The following is a 13,888-nucleotide window of genomic DNA, read 5'->3' as shown; positions in this document are numbered from 1 at the left end:
TGTTTGCCGTAGTGGTTAGGAAGAGTTTGTTATGAAGGATTTAAAAGGAAAAATAAATGTAATAGAAAGCATCACTTAAGGAGGTGGTAGTACCAACATGAGTGATTGATAGTACAATGCATGTGAAAGGCAACAATAAGGAGAACATGATACATATTTATTTGTTGCGTAAAAATATTTGCCAAGACAATTGTGATAACAAATTTCTGATATAGTCATAATTAATGAAAACGTACTTTTTTCAGTCAAACTGGAAAAACAATGCAAGTAAAGTCTACAGGTTTATTGGTAGCATCTATCTAGTTCCATAGTTTATATTTTTTTTCTAGAAAGCCATTCTAATGGTATGTCATTTTGAGGAAATTAGAGACTTAGATCTCCAAATTGATTTGAAAATATAATTATCACAAATTTAAACATTCAGTGGAATTACAAAGAAAAACATAAATGGAAAATTATAATTATATATAATATGCTTATATTTATATTTATGAAATTATAAAGAGAATATGCTGGAATATAGAGACTAAACATTGAAGGAACATGTTTTTATGCATCTGTTAATACTTTAATTTATATATTTACAAATAATTCCATTAGAATACTATTTTAGAGGTAATTTCTTACCAGGTAGAAGATATTAATTTCATTTCCAATGTCCTCCGTAGAATTAATAACTTCAGGGACTGTCTCATTGGCAGCAATTGAAATGTGGTATTCACTTGCAGAGCTTAAAAGAATTAATTAGAAGAAGAAAAATAAAACATAATAAAGTTTAACTTTTATTTGGCCTCATTATTTTCTTTCTCCATATCATGTAATTCCACAAAAATATTTGTAGGGATTTCAAATCACAGGGGAATTCATTTACCTTGAAAGCTAAAATTAAATCTTTGAGGAGAGTGAAAAGGATTATATAATTTAGTTCAATAATCACTGATGCTTATTTGTCCCCAAAATGCTAGAATATGAGTTTTAAAAGTTAAAATTTCATTGTTAACAAGTGAAAAATTTCCATAAATTCACTAATACCATTTATACCTATTGAAAAATGAAGTTAAAATGTAATGCTGAATTATAAATAGATTTAAAATTTTTGCCATTTCATAATTTAAAGTCCTATATTTACTGCTAAACTTAAAAGTTTAATCTTCTCCACACAGTCACCATCTTCTTTGGATGAACTTGGTAGAGTAAAATAGCATGTTTTTAAGCCGCACTTCAGTCAAGGGAAGACAAAAATATTTTTAAGTGTTCGCCAAAATTTGATTTTAAGCAAATGGAAAACTCTTGGGGAAAAGTTAGTGCATCAATAGAAGTGCATACAGAAAAATAGAAAACAGCCAACAGAATTTAAAGGCTGAGAAATATTAGCACAATCTATATGTATATCCTATAATCATGCCATTTTTGTAGTCTCCAGTTAGTAGAGAGAGAGTGCCATAGATAATAAATGAAGCCAGAAGGAAGATATTGAATGTTCCCAATGCAAAAAAAGATAAATGTTTGAGACGATGCATGTTCTAATTACCCTATTTAATTGCTATATATTACGTGCATCACAACATCTCCAAGCACCTTATAAGTATGTACAATTATTATGTGTCAATTTAAAATAGTTTTCAAATTAAAAGAAAAAAAAAAAAAAGCATGTGAAATGGTTTAAACTAACACTTCCTGAATATATAACCTTGGGTAAATTAGCCTCTCCGAACCTCAAATTCTTCAACTGGAAAATGGAGATAGTAGTTGTATTTGAACCATAGCATTATCATAAGGATCAGATAAGACAGAACACAAAGGCTCAATAAATGTTAGCCACCATTATTAAAAAATTAATAAAATGATAAGACTTTTAGAATAAACCAACTTGCCAATGATTCTTATACTTTATATATACATTGCACATGTTTATTTAGCAAAAGCTTGGAATTCTGCTTAAGCAGGGAAAATTATAGAGAGAAAGTTTGTTAACATGGTTTGTGTTTGGATAGATAAGAAGTTCTTAAGAGAAAGAATGGTTTATGAATGGTGGAAGAAATAAACAGTTCTTATCAATGAGAAATGCTTTAATCGTGTGTGTCCAGATTGAGAAGACTGATCAGCTTCCACAGGATGAGAACAATGACCAAGAAATATGCTGGTGGCCTCTAAGAAAATATTGTGTTTTGTGTAGGATTTTTGGGTCTTCAACTTGCATTCAGGAGTTAATGCTGGACAGCGAATGCAATCTGGAATCACTAACACCTAACATTTTGGGTTATGCATTAGGATGCATGAGAATTACCTGGAAGGCTTGTTTAACCCCGTCCTCTGAGTTTCTGATTCGGTAGGTTTCGGGTGGGGCCAGAGAATTTGCCTAACAAGTTTCCAGAAGATGCTGATGCCCTTGGCCAGCCAGGGACCACACTTTCAGAACCACTGGGTTAATAGAAAGGCATCAACATAAAAATACAGTTTTCTCTTACCTGTAAAACTGTAGTCCAACTTCATATTTTACCGGAATAGAAATGTTTACTACATTATCAGAAAGGGTTTCAGGAGGTTCTTCACTGTCGCTAGAAAATACACAGCACATTCAGACAAACCATTAAAATCTTGACTATTTAGAGATATTTCTAAGTGTTTGAAAGAGAAGCTTGTCCTGGCAACTAAATAAAAGCATCTAAGAGTATAATTTTTAATTATTTTTTAAATTGGGGTGAAGAAGGAGATCAGAAATGATTGGTATGGTTGAACGTTCCCAAGTTGATTCTGATGTGCAACTAGAGTTGACAATCACACTGACTTACGTTTTTCAAAATTTTATGACTATAATGATGAGAATCCCTGGGTTTAATTGTTAAAATACAGAGATAACTGGGCTTCCCTTAGAAATGTGGATGTAGTGGTTCCAACTTGGGGCCCAGGAATTTCTGTTTTTACCCACATATCTGCCCCCAGGTGATTCTTATTTATCACAGATGAGGACTTAGCAAAGATAAGTGATTAGGGTCACACAGCTGAGAGTAAATCTAAAATCTTTTGTTTTCTTCTTTAATAGTCTTTCTATACTAAGTACTTGATGATCATATTATTTGTTAAGCACTGATTTATTCCTTTGATTTTGGTTATCACTTTAATTACATATTATGTAAACACATGTATATATGTGTATACACACACATACATACTTCTTCATATTAGAAAGCACATACAAATGATACAATGAGTAATGAACACTGGCTCCGGGGCCAGAGAATGGGATTGTTCTTGGACACTGATATATGTTGGTCAAATTACTCATCTGTCTTTGCCTTGGTTTCTTCATCTATAAAATGGGATATTAAATGAGTAATACATGATGATTAAATGAGTAATAAGTATAAAGTGCTTAAGACTGTGCTTAGGACATAGGAAATCTTCAGTGTTAGCTTTCATTATTACTATCACACATACCCCTCCACCAACTGACCAAGCACCCAACATATTGTCTCACAGAATGGGCATAAGAGTACTTTTTAATGACTCTGGTTATTCCCAAATGTGTAAAGTGGCTCAGAAGCAGCAGGACAGAGAAAGCTAGCATGCTGCCTTGGATTACAGGTATTTGTGTGACTCAGCTCTTAGCGTGAATGGTCCCCTTTTCTCTCACCCATTCCACACAGAGCCTTCCTAAATCAGTCTCCATGAGCAGCAGCTCTGTACAGATGACTTTACCTCTCAGAAACTTTACTGGCTTTTCATGGTCTGTTCAATTCAGAAATAATACCTTGACTGACATTCAGTGCCTAGCGTAATATGATAGAATGCACACTTCCTGCTTATTTCCATTGCTACTTTATGTATTCTTTATGTTTCAGCTAAAATTGATAACCTTTTTAATTAAGCTGTATATTTTGCCTGAAATGCTCCACCTAGTGCTATTCACTGACCTCTCTGTGAAAGGCTGTCTACCCTTCAACGTCTTTCTCAATTATAATTTCCTTGATAAAGCTTTCTTGGGTTCCCATTGCCAAGTAGAAATTATTTCAGCTTCCAGTAATTTTCTGACACAGCTTTATATCTCTATAATGGATTGTTTTTATTCTATCCCAGGTTACAATAATTTTATGCTAGTCTCAACCTCCTACTGTAATACTTACCTTATGTAATTTTTATATTCCTTACAGTGACTAATTCAGTATCAGTGACCGATTCAATATCTTGTGCATAATAGTTGTCAAATAAAAGTTTGTTGAGTTGACTTAATGTACAGAATTAATTAATCCATTAATTCATTTCTCCAATTTATTCATTTAGTCTACATCTATGTAGTGATTATAATATGGCAGGCACAATGCTAGTCACTGTGAATAAAACAGTAAAAGACACTATCTCACTGGAGACAGGTCAGTGGATAAATACAATTGGAAGAAAGACCACTATTTCACTTTCCTTATTGGGCCTTTGCTGTTGTTATTCTGTGTGTTCTATGATACCTTTCAGAAGTTCTGACTGATTTGAATAAAGTATATTAAATTACAAAAGGATATCACAAAACTTTAAGTCCATCTAATGATTCATTTGACCTCGATGGGCAGTCAGTGAAAGTTTTTAAATTATCAGTAAATTTTTTATGAATTTAAATGCAATTTGGCAGATATAAATGATATGTGATTATGGTATCTTCTATAGCTCATTGATTTAATCTAGTTAGGTGAATCATTTCTATTAAATGAAAATTTCTTTATTTTACTAATCATTCATAAGGGTGTTTTTGTGAAGCAAAGTGGTTAATTGCCTTCCACTTCTACTGATCTCCTACAACCTGGAAGAAACTGTCAGTGAGTTTATAGAGCAAAATATTCAAAATACACAGAAGCAGCGATATACATTCATATACTTATATTTATACACATGTAAACCCACCTTGTTGCATTTAAATAAATGGTCACATTTTCCATGAGATAGGATGTGTTAAACTGAAACAATATTTTGAAAGTTACCTATAAAATAAAAATAAGTCTTTAGTAACAGATAAGAAATTGTTTACTTTGACTAAAATATTCAATTTCCACAAATGACATTACCTAAACTCAAATTATGAAGTTATTTGAGAAACATTGTCTTACAAAATGAAACCTTATTGTATCTCAAAAATAGAATAATATATAATATACACATTCTTTTCAATGTGAATGTGTACCATGTTTTACATATTGCTATGATGTGAATGATACCCCTCAAAATTCATGTGTTGAAACCTAAACACCAATGTGATGATATTAGGTGATGGGGCCTTTGGGCAGCTGATGAGATCATAAGGGCAGAGCCTGCATGAGTGGGATGAGTACCTTGTAACAGGGGACTCAGGAAGCTGCCTCCCTGCTTCTGCTATCTGAGGATGCATTGAAAAGACGTCTTCTATGAAGCATGAAATGGGCCCTCACCAGACACTGGATCTATCAGTGCATTTACCTTGGACTTCCCAGCTTCCAGAACTGTGAGAAATAAACTTCTGGTTTATAAGCTACTCAGTTTATAGTATTTAGTTATAGCAGCCAGAATAGACTAAGAAACATGTTAAATAAAATGTATAGGAGGTCACTGGTTTGGACTGAGCTCTTGCTCTAGGCCCAACAGACTAAATAATGCTTAAGTTCCACACCATAAAGCCGAAATTGAATCACTTGTCTGAATTTTTGAGAGATGAGGAAAGTGAGAGATAATCACCAAATCCCCAGTCAAGCCAGTTTCAGACAGCATGATAAGAAAATCCCCTCTACTTTCACTTTTACAAGGAAAATAACTTTGAAATGACCAATCAACTTTTCGTTCTGTTTCTGCTTTCTTTAGACCTTTTCTGTCTGTAAAGCCAACATCCTCTCCTCAGCTCTTCCATCACTCATTTTATTTTACAGAATAAGGTGTTGCCTGATTCTAGAACTGCAAATAAAAGTCAATTAATATTTGGAAACTAAATTCATTCCATAGAAAAAGAAAGTAGATTAGTGGTTGCCTGGGATTGGGAGAAAGACTGTTGAGGAAAATCAGAGTGACTGCCAATGCATATGTGGTTTCTTTGTGGTGTGTGAAAATGTTCTAAACTCAATTGTCATAATGACTGTACAATTTATAATTTGGTGAATGTACTAAAATCCAATGAAATACACACTTTGAATGAGTGAACTCTATGCTACATGAATTATATCTCAATAAGGCAATTGGTTTTTAAAAAGAGAGAGATGGAAGGAGAATTTCTGAATTAAGTTCTACACCAATCTATTTGAAGCATTCTTTTTCTTGAAGGCCAGAAACACCTACTACCCAGGAGACTCCAATAACAGAATCTCCCAGCTCCATTTTATGAGATATGTTATCTAATATAAATTAGATATATTACATAGTATAAACTTTAAATCTTGTCTTGGTGTTTGAGTTTGCCTGTGTGAGAAGTGTTACAAGGTTGTTACAATATGTTTCTGTTATTTATAAATTGCCTGGTATAACGTATTGTGTACCTTATACCTTGTACAAAATACCTTACACCAGGCAATTTATAAATAACAGAAATATTTTGCTCACAGTTCTGAGGGTTGGGAAGTCCAAGATCAAGGCACCAACAGATTCAGTGTCTGGAAACACCCAGTTCTCATAGATGGTACCTGCTATGTGTTCTCGCATGGTAGAAGGGATGAGCAGTCTCCCTCAAGCCTCTCTGATGAGGGCACTAATCCCTTATGAGAGCTCCACCCTCTGGACCTAATGACTTCCTAAAGGCCTCATCTTTTACTACTATCACATTGGGGATTAAGTATTAACATACGAATTTTGTTGGGGCACAAACATTCTGACCATAGCATATTCCAATCTGTCACAATTTTGAACTGAACATTTTTCATCTGTATTATCCTAAACTACCATTGGAAGGATTTATATGTTTGTCTTTGCACATACTACTTTTCATATTCAATTTCCACATGTATTTTGTATAACCTGCTCACCATCTCTCCTTTTCTCAGGAAGGGATATCCAACTTTACATGTGATATTATGATTGGATTCACAACTGTCTTTTTGGATAGCCTAGGAAGAGAAAGTAAACAGAATCAGAGCGGACAAGCAGCTGAAATACTGAAACGTGTTCTTTCAGAATTTTCCCAGATGTGTCTTGGTGACTGCCTTGCCAGTATTTTTGTCTTGATTTAGCTGGAAGAGGAACAGAATTCTGGGACCAGCTGTTCTACACTCATGGAAATCCTACAACACCACTTGTGGGTGCCTGAAAGACAAAGCATATCTCACAATCCTGCCTACATCTTCAGTTTTAAAATGGAAGTACTAATAGCACCCCCTCACAGGGTGATTGCGGTGGCCGCATAAAATAATCCACACACCCAAGACTGGCACAGAGCAGCCTTCATTGAATGTCAGTCATTGGAGGAGTTTAGTGCAGTGGATAAGAGCATAGGCTCTGACCCATGACCACCAGAATTTAAACCCTGACTGCACCACTGTTAGCTTTATCCTTGTTAAGATTCCTCACCTCTCTCGGACTGATTTTCGTTCAAGTGGTTTAGTCATATACTCTATTTTGTGCAATTTAAAATGCCATTGAACATGAGATATGCCATTATTTTTACATACCCATAAGAAGGAAAAATAACACTGCCAGGTAAATAAACATGTTATCAATTGTAAAATGCAATTACAAGAATGTTAAAACAGGAAAAAAAGGTTTTAGCTTCGCTTCTCTGCAGTACAGTCATACCTACTTACAAAATAATTAATGAAAATTAAATAAGTGAAACCCTTAGAACAGGGCTTAAAACATGATGTGACTCAATAAATGGTTGCCATCGTTATTACCGTTGTTATTGTTAATATACACAGAAGAGATGCACTGTCAGATTTTTAGCTATGTCTCTCTGCCAGGCCATTAGATCAGCTGAGGAGGATATAGGCAATAGTTTTTAATAGAGAATAAATTTGTGGTAATATTTTCCCCAAGATTACTTTGTACATTTATATTTATAATTTTAATAATTATTATTATTTTTTGAGACAGAGTCTTGTTCTCTCTCTGTCACCCAGGCTGGAGTGCAGTGGAGTGATCTCGGCTCACTGAAACCTCCGCCTCCCAGGTTCGAGCAATTCTCCTGCCTCAGCCTCCCAAGTAGCTGGGACTACAGGTGCACGCCACCATGCCTTGCTAATTTTTTGTATTTTTAGTAGAGACGGGGTTTCACCGTGTTAGCCTGGAAGGTCTCAATCTCCTGACTTCATGATCCGCCCGCCTCAGTCTCCCAAAGTGCTGGGATTACAGGCATGAGCCACTGTGCCCAGCCTATAATTAATATTCTTAATTGAATCCAAAGTATAGTAATATAGGACATTATTTTTAGGTTTGTCTTAGTCATCATGTCTCTAAGTGACATCCTAATAGATAGAGAGAAATGTCCGTGAAATCTGAGTTTACAGAAAGTAGACAATAGTGTTTTAATACTACATATAATATTAATAAGTGCATTGTTTTTAATATAAATTGTATGTAATATTAATTAATATAAATATACACAAAATTTTAACTCAGTGGGATTCATTTGGAGATCAGAATTAAAAGCAAAGTTCAAATTTGGAAATGCTGATTACCTCTGATATAGCATCTTACACAGATTAATATAGTTTTTTTGCCAACATAATAAAAGAAACTTCTGTTACGAATCAATAAGACACAGTTATTTAATACAAGTATCTTGCCAAAGTAAGGACTTTGCATAGAAAGGGATATATGACATCTTGATTTTCCTGCAGGTAAAATTGTTTTGCTCAACACAGAGGAAACTCTCTGTACCTCTGGTAAACTGTTTTGGCTTTGACTGTTGTTGTTTTCCTTGACTCCGTTTCAGTTTCAGTGGTTTCAGGATTTTGTAAAACATACAATTTTTATACATGAGCTATCCTTTCCTCATACAGAATCTAAGAAAAGACATACATATTTGAATAAATAAAACTTTTTTAAAAAGCTTAATACTTTCACCATTGGTGAGGACTAATGTAAAAAATTCCTTCTATTCTTTTAAAATCAATCTAATAAAAGCAATTATCTCAGTAGCATGAAAAGTAGGCTCGGTAAATGACTGTTAAGAGAATAAATAAATGAAAAACTAAAAGTTTACCTCAATTCCTGAAAAAACTAGATTTGGAGAATAATGCACTATTGTCCTGGTATTGTAGGCACTGTCCTTTGTATTTTTGACTGTGAGGCTAACATTGAACTTATCATTCTGGGACCGGACAATTAGCAGGTCCTTTTCTGTGGTGGCCACATGCAGGCTGAGGTCTGAGATACATTTTTCCTTGTTTCCACAATCTTTGGCAAAAGGAATCTGAAATGATGACAGGAAAGAATTTTTCAAAATTTCGCTACGCATTATTGAAAATTACCCATCAATTTGTGTAACAAAAATGGCATACAGCCAAAGTAAGTTAAGCAACTCATAAAGAAAATTTCCCTGCAAAAATCTTAAGGGATTTTATAATTATCCCTATAATTATAGAATAAACATTTTTTTATTCTATAAAAAAAGAAGAATAAACATTTACTTATGAATGTAAATTGTGCTAATCCTTTTAAGAATGAACAATTTTCATGGGTGCTTTGTACTGGCTTTTGTCTGCCAGGGAAGGGCAGTTTTGAAATACAAAGGCAAGTACTGCAAGATCTAAATCTATTCACTCTAATTATGAGATTTTTCTCTTAAAATCAATCAAATACTTAGGAATGTCATAAAGCTCAGTTGAGAGGGTGGAAAATGGTCAAGCCACAAATCTAGGAGTTTTGCTTGATTCTTCTTCATTGACAGCCTCTCCACCACCACCATATGTAACTCACCAAGCCCTGTCCATTCTACTCCTCTTCTAAATATCTCTCCAATCCTTTCTTGCTTTTGCATTCCCACCACCATCTCTCGCCCAAGAATTCTCATTTCCTCCCCGAACTAAAGTAATAGCTTCCCACTGGGCTCCCACATCCACCTGTTTCCCTCCAACCACTCTTCACTCTGCTGCATCCTGTCCCATGACTGAACCAAATAAAAAGCTTCAAAACACCGCGCTGCTCTTTCAAAAGTTTAGAATTTGTGCAGCGGCACCAAGTCCCGAATGACATGGCCCCTGCCTTTACCTCCAGCCGCACCTCACATCCCCTCCTTTCTTGCTCTTTAGTGTCAGTCACACTAGCGAGTGTCGTTGTTCCCTTCATGCTCAGGACTTTCACACTTAGCATCCCCTCTGCTCCCCAAACTCCCCTAAATAGGGTGGAAATCGCCCTATCCTTCAGGGCTCCACTGAAATGGCACAACTGCAGGAGGGCTTTCCTGACTTCCCAGCCTAGGTGGAAGTTCCCGTAGAGCTCTGAAATCCTCCTCCATAGCATACGCTCTAATTACTACTTAATACCTGTTTCCAGTGTTAGACGGTAAGTTCCAATGCCTGGTGTGTATAAGATAATCAATATATCTGGTAGGAAGGAAGAGAGAGTGGAAGAGAGGTGTATGGGGAAAAAGAATTCCCCATCCCTAATGTCTCCTCCACTGGAGCCACGCTAGTGACACCCTCCCTCTTCTCTCCCCTCACTCACTCTCAGGGGTGGCACATGGACTCTAACTTTGGGAACAGGAACTAAGTGAACACAACTCAGTCCCCTTCTCTCGTTTCTATTCTCAGAGCAGCTGTGTACCCACAGGAAGCACACATTTGGCTCTACTCCATCTGACAAGTTTTACAAGGTGGGCTCCATGAAGAAGGACAGAGATGGATCAGCACTGCTGATGATGTAGGTGGTTATCCGTGGTCTAAGTCAACGCTTCAGTGTGACGACTATCTTTATACCTAAACCATACACTGCAATCCAGTGCTAATTAGAATAACAGGGGAGATTTCTTTCCATTGGTCCTAAATTCAAGCGAGGTGAAAATGAGTGTCATTTATTAGTTTTCTTAAACTCCAACAATAGGAAATTAGAAGGATTGGGAAAAGTCTAGAAAAGCCTAATTCTTTTTTAAAACATTTCAAATTGATTTAGGGTTATGTGTGCATGGGTTTCAAGATTTTCCTAATGTTACCAGGGCAAACCTGGAGATATGGCTGAGAAAGTTCATTATTTTCTTAAACAGCAGATTTTGTTCATTATTTTGTTACACAGTAGAAAGTTCATTATTTTGTTCATTATTTTGAGAAAGTTCATTATTTTGTTACACAGTAGATAGTTGAGAAAGTGCATTTTTTTTTAAGCAGTTTTTTTTTTTTTTTTTTTTTTTTCTGTTGTATTTATCGGTAGGTAAGCTTTCTGAAAAACAACTCCAGATGGCCTGGGAGCTTCAGGACATTTTGCCAATTACCAGAGGAAGATAAAGCCATTGAGAAAATGGAGCAAACAAGAACCAGCAACCCCTTTTTACCTTTAGATCATTAACATGTCATTATAGGGCTAAAGTCCCTGCCATAGAAGAAAATGGCCACAATTTCTTGAACATATGTTGTATAAGGAAGCATGTTTATGATCTGTACTTGTACATCTGGAGTTTCTCTCTGGACATGCTTACGTATACCTCCCTGCCCCACATCTAACTCCTTAAAATTCCCCAGGTTTTCACAGCTTGAGGAGAAGGAGGTCTTTAGAGCAAGAGCTCACGCTTTCTCCATTCCTGACCAGGAATAAAACCTGCTTGCCTTTTTTTTCTTTCTTCCAGTTGGTTGTTCTTTCTTTGTGACCAATGCAGAGTAGTGAAAAAACACAGTTTACTAGTGACACTAAAATATTCACAAGTTGGTATTTTGCATTTTAAAGAAATCCGACTTACATATTCATGTACTGAGTTCGGTAGAGAATCATCAAGAACAGGCCCATTTTCTGGATCGGTAAGATTAAAGTCCAACGTTATTCTCACAGAGTCCTGAAAGTCATGCTTGTCCTAGAGGGTGAAACACAATATATCATTGGTATCATATTTACCAGGTGTTCTGATCTTGTTATGCCTCCTTATTCTGTCCCCAAGAGTCAGGCTTACTGCAACATTTTTGTGCATCTAATCTGACATAAGATTTCATCAGGCTTTTACTTTCCTGGAGAGGGATTGGCATTCTGACAAGGGGCATAGGAAAATGTGGAGGTTTCAGAGTATGACCTGTTGACTCACTTTCAGCTCCTCAGAGGGCCTTGTTGTGTCAACATATGAGCTACCTACATCACAGTGTAGTTTTTCTTGAGACCTCAAGCCAAAGATCATTATGTAACGCTTCTGGGAACATTTCCTACCTTCAGAAGGGCAAACATTCTATAAAATGAGTTACATTTCATTAATATAATATGTACCTAGAGCTATAAGTTTTTTTTGTTTTTTTTTTTGTTTTTTTTTTTTTTTTTGAGACAGAGTCTCTCTCTGTCACCCAGGCTGGAGTACAGTGGCGCAGTCTCAGCTCACTGCAACCTCCACTTTCCAGGTTCGAGTGATTCTCCTGCCTCAGCCTCCCGAGTAGCTGGGATTACAGGCATGCGCCACCACACCCAGCTAATTTTTGTGTTTTTAGTATAGATGGAGTTTCACCATGTTGGCCAGGCTGGTCTCGAACTCCTGACTTCAGGTGATCCACTCACCTCGGCCTCCCAAAGTGCTGGGATTACAGGCGTGAGCCACTGCGCCCAGCCAAGACTTTTATAATGTAAAATTTTTTGGAAAGGATGTGAATATGATTAATATTATTAACATGCCACCAATAACAATAATCATTTGTAGTATTCAAAATTATGACCTTTATATACATTATTGCAAATTATTTCAACAGTCCTCTAAGATGAGTAATTATTATTGTCCTTATTTTATAGATGAAAGACTGAGCCTCTAAGAGAACCAACAACTTTGCCAAAGTCTCTCAGAATGTGGAACATTTGGGATACAAATTCGACACTGGCTGACTCCAGAACAAATTTCAAAGTGCTTATTCCAAACTCCAAAACAATTTTGGAAATGTTGAAAATATTTCAGTCCTTTAAACACCAGTGCCTAGACAGAGCTTAGACACTGAATTTGTGGACAAACATAGACTGAGATGATTTTTAGCAGGTTGGAGGCAATGCCATATCTGGTTTCATACCCCTTCAAATTTTATCCACATTTGAATTCCTAAGTGTTCAGTTCTGGTGAACTAAATAGGAGGGGCAACTCCAGTGTTACTTTATCAAATAATAGATTGATCCGGTGCTGACAGAATAAGCTTCATGATAAGTATCATGAAGCGTATCAACATGAAAATCACTGAAGAAGAACAAATGTGGCACAAAAGGATGCACATTTTCTGTCACTCCCCTGCCCCTAACTACAATTTTCAGAAAACAGACTATGAATATATCAGTAATACAGAAATAAGTCAGAAGTGGGAAAATTGGCCTGGTTCCTTTAAAGCTCCAAGTTCACCATCAAGTCTCTAAGTCTTAATGTCAGTTACTAAAATCAGTTTCCTCATTGCCTTCATGCTGCTTCTTAATTTTATCACTCTCATGTACACTTTAAGAAAATGTTGAGGAAACTCCTGCCCTCTGTTGGGAACATTCCCCATCTACACAATGTCCCAACAAAACGCATTTTAAATGGTTCACACTGGCTTACCAGCCATCTCTCAAGATTAATAGTTTGCTTTCCAAACCTCCCTCATCCACTAAAATTACAACAAAAAAACAAAACAAAACAAAAAAACCCGAAGTAGCACAAAGCCTACAGATGATAGAAAATAGCAGATAATTTTCCCCTTTGCTCTAAAGTCAAACAGCGAGATATATAGTTACATGAATCCCAGAAAGCGTACAGCCCAGCAGTCTGCCCCCCAGAGCAGTCATTCACTTATCACCCACAACTGACAGACAAAGCCCA

General features: G+C 36.0%; 1 protein-coding gene across 1 annotated transcript in view; it reads right to left on the bottom strand.

Moving 5' to 3' along the window:
- Positions 1-13,888, bottom strand: part of ITGA1 (integrin subunit alpha 1) — a 172,007-nt gene that overhangs the window by 25,194 nt on the left and 132,925 nt on the right. Inside the window, exons 18-23 of the mRNA XM_001094788.5 lie at positions 11,825-11,935; positions 9,140-9,349; positions 6,966-7,046; positions 4,891-4,967; positions 2,469-2,558; positions 628-730 (exon numbers count right to left, since the gene is read on the bottom strand). Of these exons, the coding sequence (XP_001094788.2) occupies positions 628-730; positions 2,469-2,558; positions 4,891-4,967; positions 6,966-7,046; positions 9,140-9,349; positions 11,825-11,935 (672 nt within the window). The remainder of the gene's footprint in view (positions 1-627; positions 731-2,468; positions 2,559-4,890; positions 4,968-6,965; positions 7,047-9,139; positions 9,350-11,824; positions 11,936-13,888) is intronic.

This window comes from Macaca mulatta, chromosome 6 (genome assembly GCF_049350105.2).
Source record: "Macaca mulatta isolate MMU2019108-1 chromosome 6, T2T-MMU8v2.0, whole genome shotgun sequence".
Lineage (NCBI taxonomy): Eukaryota > Metazoa > Chordata > Mammalia > Primates > Cercopithecidae > Macaca > Macaca mulatta.
This window is presented reverse-complemented; position numbering and strand designations above follow the sequence as displayed.